At 44.9% G+C, this 12670-nt stretch overlaps 1 protein-coding gene across 1 annotated transcript in view; it reads right to left on the bottom strand.

The window, feature by feature from the left end:
* Positions 1-5435: 5435 nt before the first annotated feature.
* LOC142776786 (uncharacterized) overlaps positions 5436-12670 on the bottom strand; it is a 104954-nt gene continuing 97719 nt past the window's right edge. Inside the window, exon 3 of the mRNA XM_075881144.1 lies at positions 5436-5711. Coding sequence (XP_075737259.1) covers positions 5589-5711 — 123 coding nt within the window. The 3' untranslated portion in view covers positions 5436-5588. The remainder of the gene's footprint in view (positions 5712-12670) is intronic.

The raw sequence follows: 12670 nt of genomic DNA on the forward strand, positions 1-12670 counted from the left end.
ATAAATCTCCTAGGCCCATTTCCGACATCGACCACACGCAAGAAGTGGATAGTCGTGGCCACGGACTCTCTCACTCGTTACACTGAGACTGACTCGCTGTACAGTGCAACAGCCCTTGAAGTTACCAAGTTCTTCATCAACAACATAGTCCTGAGACATGGTGCACCCAACGTAGTAATTACAGATCGTGGCACAGCTTTCACCGCAGACCTAATCAAATGTCTGACGCGAAAGACCCATACAGACCAGAGAAGAACTACGGCATACCATCCTCAAACAAATGGCCTAACGGAGTGCCTGAACAGAACTCTGATTGATATGCTTTCAATGTATGTCGACGCCGAACATAAACTGTGGGATGAAATATAGCCCTACATCACGTTCGCATACAATACAAGCATTCAAGAAACAACGCGGGTGACACCACATGAACTTGTATTCGGCCAAACAGTCACCACTGCACTGGATACCATTTTACCACTGAATGATGAAAGCAGAAATCCACCCGACCTAGACGACTTCTTGCAAAGAGCCGAGGCAGCACGACAGATGGCGAGATACAGAATACGCCGCCAAGAGCGTATCGAGTCCTACCGGTACAATGAGCGTCGTACCGAAGCGCATTATCAACCAGGTGACAAAGTATGGATACGGACCCAAGTGCGTCACCGTGTACTTTCTGCAAAACTTCTTAGGTGATACTTCGGGCTTTACGAAGTACTCCATCGTATAAGCGATGTAACGTACCAAGTCAGATCTGCTACACACGGGAGCTCAAAATGCCGCAACCCTACAGAGGTTGTACATGTTGTCCGGATGAAGCCTTACTACGAAAGATCATCAGAAAACCAGTGACGCCTACCACCAATCTATTCATTGCTTGACGCATCGGGACGATGCGTATGAGGAGGGGGATTAGGCCGCGACATCTTGCCTGCATTAAAACAAGGCGGCCATCACCGCGCGCCCAGGGACATACATGCGCGCCGTGTAGTGTTGCGCAGAAATGACGATGATGGCATGAGCACCCAGCTGGACCCGGCTGATGTGCGCCACGCGCTCGGGACTTCTCTTGAAAAGGAAGAAGAAGGTGGACATCTTTGGTGTTCGACTGACACGTTCTACGACCATAGTCACTTTGAGTTGTGGGCACAGGTTCGCCCTTTAATAAATACGTTTTACCACACACCCGAGTCCTTCAGAATTGCTAAAGTATCGTTCAAATGAAGCGGCCGCATGGCTTTACAACAACGAGCAAGGAAAGTGCATTCAATATAAGGCAATTTCAAATGTCATAGCTTTATTTGGGTGATAACTTTATTATACTGCAAAAAAAGTGATATAACTGACTGCAAGTTAACCACAGCGCATGCCTTGCTTCCACTTCTAATGTTTCTCGTTGTTTCGAGCTAGCACAGGTGAATGCGCAACTTTACTTGTGCATAAATTGACATCAACATTTTTTCCAGAGAAACCCTGTGTTGCTCGCATGCCTGCCCATTGCACTTCACCCTTTTTATTTATTATTCAATTGCAGCTTTGAGAGGGGACTTCCGGATGAACAAGTTGTCTGCCAGGATGTGATTCCTTTAAAGTCCTCTTCACAAGATATGAGCAAACTCATAACCTCACCGCTCGGATAACACAAGTTCTCACCGATCGTAACATACTCCTTCTGTGCAGTTAAATATGCGTGTTCATGGTTCACCGAGTCCTTCATTGCATCCCTGCACTGTCAACACTTCGTTTTCTTCAAGAGTACTTACACAAAAAATCCACCTCTAAGGTGCAAAATGCCGCCTCTATTGAAGTCAACGCTTCGATGAAAAGAATATTTCCATAATCGATTCCCTCTACAGAATCTCCACAACACTCTATATTCCCTCGGGAAATCATGTCAACCAGGCACTGTGAGCCATCATTTTTAATGCATGAGCATGCTGGCATGTGCAAAAACTGTTTGACGCATACAAGCTTTAAAGCGCGTTTCATGTCGTAGGCGCTAAGAATGGGCACCCGGGCGGACGTACGGACGGACAGACACACGGATGAATGCAGCGACGGAGGCACAGATGCACGGACAGATGAATGGACGTACATACGAACCCAGGGACGTACGAACAGACGGACGCATGATCGGACGTTCATCGGATGGACGGAAAGACGGACGCACGGAAGCACGGACGGACTGATGGACGCTTCGCACCATTCATCATCATTCCCTTCGTGGATATGCTATGACACTGTTTTTTATTGACATGCAATGCAATGCAACTGGCTACGACAACTACGACGACACGCGACATACGACCCACGGCGTAAGAGGCTTTGCCCCTAAAAGAAATAGTTGAAGGCGCCGGCAGCAACAAGCGCACAACGTAGGCGCACATCTTCGTGTAATTGCAGCTTGTGTACAACAAAAGATTAAGAACAACGCATTTGGTGTTATCCAGATTCAACGAGTTAAATACGCATGTATGCAGCATGCGAATGAACGTGTATTGCACCCGGTGCACTGGACATCGCAATTACATACGATCAGAATCTAAATTTTCAACAGTCATATGCACCCTTCTGTAGCCGACGTAAAAGAGTCAATCACATCAAGGTTTATCGCGATTGAAAGTGCCCGTGTGACAGCGCTTTAACTTTATAACTGTCGAAATGCTCAAATGGCATAACTTACGGTGCACAAACACGAATGGTCCATAAGTTGCCCCATGTCGCGCTTGATTTTCACAAGCCACAAGAGTCGCCTTTTCAGATCTTTCGCAAATATGAACATCCTGAAGCCATTTCGCGAGTGATTTGTGCTCTGAGGCTCGCAACATCCGGGCATTTTGCCCAAGAAAATGCCGCGCACGTGGCTCACTCCCACGACGAGACAGAGAAGCCGAATGGCGGCCACCGATCGGCTGGTGGCACTCACCCCTTCAAAGAGTGGTTCCACCCTCCGAGGCGGCAGGCGCATCGAGGAACCCTAGCACCCCTATTCGCTGAGCGCCATCACGAGGTCATGAGTGAGTGAGTGAATGAACTTTATTTGGTCCAGCAAAACGCAACAAAACGTGCACCTGGCTAATCACACGACGGAACCGATTCTTCTAGCCTGCCGGCCCAATCCAGCGCACGCTGGACGGCCAGGATTTGATCTTCGATAATGGGACTTCGCAGGAGCGTGTCCCAGTTTTCCTTGTATTGGGCCCTGTGACCCACACTTCTGAGCACTGGCTCTGTGCGGCCCGCAGAACGTAAACGGCGAGACGCTCCGGCGACTCGCTTCACCTGCCACGAGTGCGTGCTGCTCTCTCTAAGAACCAGGTCCGTGTGGCCCGCGGAACGTAAACCAGTTGCCGAAGCGGTGATACGCTTCGGCAACTGCCTTCACCTACTCTCTCTGTCCAGCGGGTCCATGGGGCCCACGAAACGTAAACGGCGATACGCTTCTACTGGTGGCTTCACCCGTCACAAGCGCGTGGCACTCACTCTGAGCACTGGGTTCGTAAGGCCCTCGAAACGTAAATGGCGATACGCTCCTGTAACTGGCTTAACCTGCCGCGAGCGAGTGTTGCTCTCTTTGAGCACCGGGTCCGTGTGGCCGGTGAAACGTAAACGGCGATACGCTCCTACCTATGGCTTCACCCGCCACAAGCGCATGCTGCTCTGTCTGAGCGCTGGATCCGTAGGGCCCACGGAACGTAAATGGTGACACGCTTCTGGAAGTGGATTCAACCTCCGCGTGTGGGTGCTGCTCTCTGTGAGCACCGGGTCCGTGTGGGACGCGAAACGTGAACGGCGATACGCTCCTGCCGATGGTTTCACCCGCCACAAGCGCGTGTCACTCTCTCTGAGCACCAGGCCCTTGTGGGTGGCGAAACGCAAATCGTGATACGCTCCTGCAGCTGGATTCACCTGCCGCGTCCGCGTGCTGCTCTCTCTGAGCACTGAGTCCTTGTGGCACTAAAAAAGTACTTCACGGCGAAAAACTCATTCAACTGGCTTCACCCGCTTGGAGAACTTGCTCTGAATTCTGAGAACCGGATCCGTGTGGCTCACATAGGTTTACGTGCAGCCTTTCGAATGATTCGCAAAAGAAAGAATCTATTTTGCGTATTTTTTTCTCCATTTTCTCGCTCCTAGCTCCACTTCACTCTGCCAGTACACCTACTTAGCACAGCTGGTTAGGATCGTGGGGTGCCCGCCACCTCCTGAGGAACTTCTTTCGTTCTGCCTCGTTCTGCCCCCTCTCTCAACCATGAGAGTTGCCAAATAAAGCTTCGTACGCGTTGCCAGAGCGAACAGGAGGACTGAGATGTAGAATAGAGCACGTGGTGGTTCATGATAACGTTGATTGTTTTTGTTCACACTCCCAGTGCAACGAAACGCTCCACTCCTTAAAAAGGCCCTCAGAGAATGCACCAAAAGTGGGGAGTTCTATGCAAACATGTTACGTCTTGATTGCAAGTAACGGGAAGCAGTCTATCGAAGCAAGTGCATTTAGATATTTATTCAAGCGCGTGGCAGAAGCAACTTACGCTGTGGTCACTTCATAATGTCCAGGGTTCGACAACATTCATAATGTCCAGGGTTCGACCAAAGTTCGTCTGGCGAGAAAAAATCATAGTTCAATAAAAGATACAGTCGTCATTCGTAAATAACACAAAACAACAGTTGATGTTTCGGCGCCGAATACCTTGATATGGGGCGCTGAAACGTCGATTCTGTATTTTTGTGTTTTTCTTGAACCTTATAAGATTCATGCATCAAAGGTTTTGTTGTTACGGAGCTTGCGTCCTTTTTTTGCAGACCTGCATCTAAAAAATGACACGGAAACTGTAGCCACACACCGTACGATGTCCATTGAACAAAGTGTATTTACGGATCTTGCGTCCTTTTTTTGCAGTTATGCATCTTAAAATGACACGGAAACTGTGGCCGCACATCGTACGATATCCACTGAACAAAGTGTATGGAGCAGGGAACATTTTCATCAATTATTTGTATATAAAAGTTGCGTGGAAATGAAGATGGCATGACGCTTCGCTGCTAAAATTGAAGCTGCAACTGCAGATGAACCGCCATGCATATACCGAACCAGCTGGTCTATAAAAGTTAATAATACAGTAACAAAGGAAGAAATAAGTCCTATATGTCGTCATATTAAAATAACGGATTGATGCAAAATAGATGAGACATACTGGGCCATTATGGAATACCTTCATTCGATAGCGCTTCCGTAGCTTGCCTCACCACGAGAGTTCAGTTGTAAGATATGAGCCCGGTAACAAATATCAAAACTCCTATACAGCCTATCGACAAATGTAGTCCTTTCGCAGGGAGAAATTGATTGCGTGAACAGTATAGACAAATTATTTTAAGAGTGGCGACGTAGATGAGCCAGGCACGTTGCTTTTGCAAATGCTTTTATTGCCAGATATATTGGTGCCCTTGAAAATTTTAAGCCCAATAATTTTTGAAGCGTTGAGAAGCGAAGAATCTCATGGTTCTTAAAGGGCAGGCGTAGTTTGGTTTTCAAAACTGGCCCACAGGTGTGATCGATGCCGCAGTCCTCGATACGGAAGGCGGGCCTAGGGACTTTTGCGACGGACACCACCGCTTGCCGCCTGATCTTCGCTCGGGGTCCACCGATTGCACACCTTGATGCGCTCTAGAACCTCGGTCATTGTGCGGTCAATGTAGTCCACACTCACCTTTCCGCAAAGGAAGAAAAGAAAAGAAGCAAATGCTTCATGTTAGAGCGGCGTTTTATTTATTTATTTATTTATTTATTTATTTATTTATTTATTTATTTATTTGTCTATCTATATATACTGTTAGCCAAAGGCCGCTACAGGGTGGGGTGAAGAAATACACTTCACTTGTTGACACAAGCACTACAAAAAGAAATCAAGAAAGACAACACAACAGGGAGTTTTTAACAGAGGACCAATTCAACAGGTATAACAATTAAGGTTTACACAATAGTGATTAACGATTGGCATTCTAGCATAACTTCCTACAAGACACTTTACGAAGGCTATATCATATACATCACAAGCTTCAGCGTCGTAGGAACTTTTCCTACCAACGTGACGTGCAGTTATAGAAAAATACACAAAAAAGGGAACATCTCCAGGTAGAAGCGAGGAGGTAACAACGCCTTGATGTCGTTACCTAGAGGAGTAATATGCCATTACCATCTTTTCAAATTCCTCTGTGGAATTAATTTGAGTTATGCTATGGGGTAGTGCGTTCCATTCTTCAATAGTTTTTTGGGAAGAGGGAATATTGAAAGGTGTCAACCTTTGTAGGGATAGGCACAAACTGGTCCTCGTGGCTAGATGTAACAACCCGTGAAATACATGACGTTCTGTTTTCTATAAATCTGTAGGGGTTGAAGTTAAAGTAGTTGTGTTTCATTAAGTGTATGAATTTTAATTTAGCCGCTTTTCGTCGCAATGAAAGCTCGGGCAATTTTAGTTGAGTCAGCGTTTCAGTCGCTGAGTCTATATACCTATATTTTGACATTATAAACCTTGCTGCACGCCTCTGTATATTTTCAATTTTTTCGCTTCGCTTTTTGTATGTGGATCTCATATTATGCTTCCGTATTCTAGTGCGGGACGTATCAAAGTCAGATATGCTGTTAGTTGAACATCTCGGGAAGCAAGTTTCAACTTACGTCTAAGTGACCAGAGTTTAACCTCAGCGGCATTACATAAGTTAGTAATATGCTTTTCCCGAGATAAGTCATCTGATATCGTAATGCCTGAAATATTGAACTGCCTAACTTGTGTCAATGGCTTTCCGTCTAATATGTAATTGAAAACTGACACATTCTTTTTCCTAGTTATGCGGGCGTATACCGTTTTCTCTTGGTTTATTTTCATTTTCCATTGTGTGCACCAACCAGCAATAGATCGCAGTGCTGAGGCTAACTCTTGGTAATCTTCATGAGAAGAAATCTTAGAATATATTGGGCAATCGTCTGCAAACAGACGAACAGTGATTTTGCTACTAAGGACACTTGTAATATCGTTTATATAACAGAGGAATAAAGCAGGTCCTAAAACTGATCCACGGGAAACACCAAACGTTACATTTAACACTCTCGATTTCTTTACTTTCACCTTCCCGTATTGTGTCCTATCAGCTAAATATGATTCAATCCACCTAATTATATTTATGTTTACTCCAAGATCAAGTTATTTACTAATTAAACGCGAGTGGGAAACGTGATCAAAGCTTTCGATAAGTCTAAGCAAATTCCATCTATTTGACCTGTTTCATTAATTATTTCAGCTAAATCATGCACTGTTTCAGCAAGTTGGGTGATTGTGCATAAACGTCGCCTAAATCCATGCTGGTTAGGATATAACCTGTTTGGGCTTTCAAGAAAACTAAACATGCTTTTGACAATATATGCTCGAATATTTTACAGCATGCGCATGTAATGAATATTAGTCTGTATTTTTATACTTTATGTTTATCCCCTCTTTTGTGTACTGGTACGACTTGCGCTATTAGCCAATCATGTGGTAGTTTATGCTGCTCAAGAGACGCATTAGAAATTATCATATATATGTTCTAAATGGTTGCAATCCACCATTCCGATAGCAAGATTAGGCAGTTTCAACGATTCTCTGGTGCGCTACAGACAGCTACCTAGTGCATGCTCTGAGCCAGTGCAGGGAACTACGGAAACTTCAGCGCGACAGCGTTGAAGAGCTCGTTTCGTAGAAATTCTCGTATTGTCCTTAACGTATAGTTGCTTGTGAGAGAAAAACAGTGGTATGAGCGCGTGAAAATTCAAAAAAAATGCTAATAAAGGGGTATTTTCTATTCAAGTGGGCCTAGAACTTGTGTGTGGCAAAAAGGTGTGCAATCACGGAGCTACGGCCGTGCTTCAAATTGCTTAAAAATAAAAAAAAAACACATCCTGCCACATGAATCATTTATTGTGCCAAGAGACATGTAATATGGCATGGCAGGCCTGAAAATGTTCGAACTGCCCTACGAAAGGTTATAATTAACTATCATTCTGAACAACAACATGTGCCCGCAAAAAGAGGCCTGGCACACCACAGATGTACTTACAGTAAACGTAACATGCTCAAAATGCCTCAATTCTGCCGCCCATCGAGAGACGAAGTGATGAAAACAGGCTCGGAGGACATTGTTGTGTTTTACTCTTCGAGGCAAAGGTCTTCGAGTTTCTTGGGTTTTCGCTTTATGAAAGTGCATGACGCGATAAACTTGGCTGTGAAGTGATGGCGAACGCACATTAGTTGAAACGAAGTGGATGTACCATCACGCCGAACTTAAAAAGACCCTTTATTCATCAAGTCACGTTCCTATTAAAATGCATCGCATTGCTTTCCGCGAAAGCGTTCGAATTTGTCAAGCACGAGCGCAATAACGAGGACGTACGCACGCTCCGATGTCTTCCTTCCAACGGTCGCAAAGGAATCAAAGTAACTGATAGACAATTTTGACGTCTCATTTCTTTCTGATGCAATACGTAGCTAACGACCCACTTATCATGCCAGGAAACGTCGTTTACTCGAGGGCAGGATGCTAATCATCAGGAGGAAGTTCTATAACGCCAGACTACCGTTTCGCTGTCAGAGAGCGCCGAGTACTCTGCATAGTTTTTATGTAAACAAGGCTGGCTACGCGAGCCACATTCACATTACCATAGCATTTAAAACCTTACATGTGAGACCCTCCAAAATTGCACTGCAGTCAAGGGCGTCGTCATCTGTTGTATTCAAGTCTGTGAAAAAAGTGCTTTTTCTACTAAGTATCCTGCTTGACTTTTGGGAGCTGTCCACATTAAGACCACGTTGGTTTGCACGTCGTCGTGAGGCGCGGTGTTTTACGTGCACGACAAATTGATTTTAAAGCGAGGTCTCATACTTTCAAAGTGAGTATCGAGATTTGGCCATACAGCTAAAGTGGTTGCTTGGGCGCCTTGGTACGACATAGTGAAAAAGAAACAGCGGGAAAAACGAGAGACCAGACGAAAAGGGACACAGGCATAGGGGACTTTCTATGACCCTCTTCATCTGGTTTCTCGTTTTTCGTGCTGTTTTTTTTTTCACCTTGGCTATACAGAAGTGGCAACATAGGTTACGGCTAGAAAATCTGCAAGGTGATTCTAATGAAAACGCACGGCTCGTATTGGGGCTCACAATTAGCTTAAATTGTGTCGATTGTTGTTTACTTCATTGTTTACTTTATTTTAAAATTTTTGACATATGGTACTTGAAGTTATCTTTTTTAAGCACTGCACCAAAATAGCAAGAAACCCTTCACAGAAGTGTTACTGAAATTATGAGCGTATGACAAGCAATAGATTAGTTATGTTTATTTTATATTTTTCGGCGTATGAAAATTGCCAGGTATGATTGTTTTTTTTTCATCATAAAAAATGCACCTTGATTGACTATTGATTCTGCTTCCCATTATGTATTTGCCACAAATAGACACACGGGAAAAGTTTGTTATCTCAAATGGATCAAAGAAAAAGGTCACACAATATAAAAATGGTGTTTTGTTTCTAGAAAAACGCAGCAATAGTGAAGAGGTACAGGCATATTTCCTCTAAATGTGTCACAAAAGAGGGACACAAAACTATTTTCGACATTGCGAGTGCATAAATGTGCTACACTTTTTAAAAAATAAGTAAATCCTGCCTGAGGTGATCGAAAAATTCGCTAACTAAGTTGTTTGAGCAACGCAGTTTGCCTAATTATGTTGTGGACTATATAAGCGGTAATGGTGTCCAGATGATGCGTGTGTGTCCGCCCAAACCAATGCTAAAAGTCCTTTAAAGCCTTGTGTAAGTATTCCATTATTAAAGGGCCCTGCGACCTGAGTTACGCACGTACATATCACTGCTTCTCGAACGGTGAATCACACCGATATCGTTAGCGAGCGGGAACGCCAAAAAATAAGTGGTTATAATTTTATTTCTGCGGAGAAACTACATTGTTCTCAGACTACAGCGACACACAATGGCTATTTCTGTGATCGGAGAAGCGCCGCGTCATGACGTGCGAGTGACGAGATTGGTCGTTCGTTTTGATTGCTTTGACGCCATTGGTCGCACGTTATATCCATATGGTCACAAATAGGCCAACGCTATGGTGTGCTGAAAATGATAAAAACACATTTTATTCTTCATCAGATACAAAAGAATTTCTGTTTTCAATTATAAAAATTTCAAAGCAACGGCGGAACAACGCCAGGAGCACTAGACAACGCCACCACGAGAGTTACTATGCTCCCTACGGGAGGAAAGTGGGCATAGGTCTGCCAAATTATGTTCAACGGCTGCGCAGTGAATATTCTCGTCGGGCACGCAGAAAGCGACGTGGCGTCTCCCGCGTTGGTGGCCTGCCTTATTTGCATTCGCCTGCGCTGAGTCAGATTGCACTCAAACAGCGCAGGTGTTCTACAGCATCGCGTCTGCGGGTAGAATGACGCGTGCAACGGCAATATTGCAGCGTTCGGTTGATTCCGGGTGCAGCGCGGGGCATGAAGCGGAGCTTATACGTGCAACAACATGATTGTGAGCTAAGTGATCTAAGTGAGCATTAAAGCGAATCGCAAGTTTCTTTAGGTGGACTAGCGGAGTTAACTAAAGTTTAATAAGGCAATTAAATTGTGCCCAAAGTGAACCGGAGGTGCACTGCACTTAGAGAAGCTGTATATGGCCGTAGGCTTTGGGCAAAAGTGTATCCGTTTGTCGAGTCCCACGCTCAAAGAACACTGCAGTGGAGGCTGTTTTACTCCCATGGCTTTCTCAAGCATGCTACGATCTAATAGCTAAAAAGCTTGCTTGCACATGTTGTCCAGAAAATATCGCAATTCTTTACTGCGTGCTCACAAGCTTTTCTTACGTGGCCACAAAGCGCGAACTATGTATTTAAGGGCGTTTAAAAAAAACTTCACGAACGAATGACGGGAGCATTCTAATCGGTGGTCAGAAGACTGTTGTGCGTACAGTCACGCTGGCGATTCCTGAAAAAGTTAAATTTGTCCCGAACCATCATTGGCAGCTGCTTCAAAGTTCGAAAAAGCATTGGCGATGGAACTGACGGAAAGAAGTTGGTGCAACAGCCGAGCCGTCGCGTCCGTAAAGTTGGCTTCGCCACGCAAATATTAAACCTCTGACGTCATTTTGCCTCACGTGACGGCGCTCGCCCAATGGCAGTGGAAGCGGCGCAAGGACCAAGTGTGCAAAACTCTCTTGCCTGGCGTAGCATAGGCGCTATAACAGAGTCACTGAAAAAAAGAAAAACACCATCTCCTATATTAAGGGGAACCATGAGTAACATGTGAAGTAGCGAATGGATCGGCTTAAGTTCGTTTCTTCACGGGTATACCTTGCGCGATGTTAACGCGCCCTTGCAAGTGGAGCACAACATGAGTTTAGTGTAGTTTCTGCTGCTGTTATTCGTCCTAAACTCTTGTTGAAGCACGCCACGCAGATTCATCGCAACGACACGCGGGAGCATATTTGTTCATCGCGTGGTTGCAGAATCTCGTTCCCCAACGCCATCAACAGAATACTGCTGAAGGAGTATAAGAGGAAGATGCCAGAGCGTCTTAGCACTAGTGCGTGAGCGCGTTGTGACATTGTTTGGCCCAGCTGTTGCGTATGCACAGTAAGAATAGCGCACCGGATTAAGCTCAACCATAAACTGCTTCACGTTTAATATTTCCATGGTATACCGCTATGGTCCCGTGAATAATAGTACCAAAAAGGTAGGCTGCTCGCGGGCAACATTAGGCGGTGACAGCTAATTTTTTTTTAGGCTCTCCGGCCCGTTGCTATTGTGCGTGGAGAGGAGACTAATCTTTCCGTCCGATATCGTGTTACGCTCGCCTGAAGTGTACTATGTGGGTTTAATTCTTCAATAGGTTGCTATAGAAGCGAGTTTGAGTTATCGATGATTACGAATGAATTGCGCCGTCAGCCTCGTAATTGTGAATCTAATTTGTGGCGAGTATCTCCGTCTACTCCCAAACTCTCCTCACGACCATCATTACTTCATCAATTTCGTTTCGTGCCACGGGTGCGTTCGCTTAGTACGAAGGTGTTCGCTCGGCACAGGCACTTCACGCAAGAAACCGTTTATTTCTACACTGAGTGAATATTGCGTGTTTGAGTTAACATTGCCGTCTGCTGAATGTGCAGTCACTGTTCAGGAAACGGCGACACATTTGTAAGTGTGTTGTTATTTCCTAACCAATTCGTAAAAAAAGTAGCTGGTTAGAAATGAACGGAGAACACCTAAATGACACGAGAAGAGGCGTGTTCTTGAGATTTTGCTGTGCTCCGCGGCATATATGTTTTTTTTTGTTCAAGTTGGAAGTGCATAAGCAGTTGAAAGTTCGGTTCAGTTTCTACTTTCTTTGCGTCATGCGCGCATATTAAGGTTTTGTCCACACAGTACTTTTTACATTTTTGCTCAGAAATAGCGAACCCGAGAAATATTTTTCTAAGCGTATGGTAATTATTCACATTATCTCAATTAGGTACTGATAATGTCGCTAATCAATAGGCTCGGCAATCTTTGCTAATGGGAAACAGTCTTTCCTGTTTATCTGAGCACTTGGAGTACAATGGAAGTCTATACAAGGTTAACTAGGACGAAAA

The sequence above is a fragment of the Rhipicephalus microplus genome, chromosome X (assembly GCF_043290135.1).
Source record: "Rhipicephalus microplus isolate Deutch F79 chromosome X, USDA_Rmic, whole genome shotgun sequence".
In the NCBI taxonomy this organism is placed as follows: domain Eukaryota; kingdom Metazoa; phylum Arthropoda; class Arachnida; order Ixodida; family Ixodidae; genus Rhipicephalus; species Rhipicephalus microplus.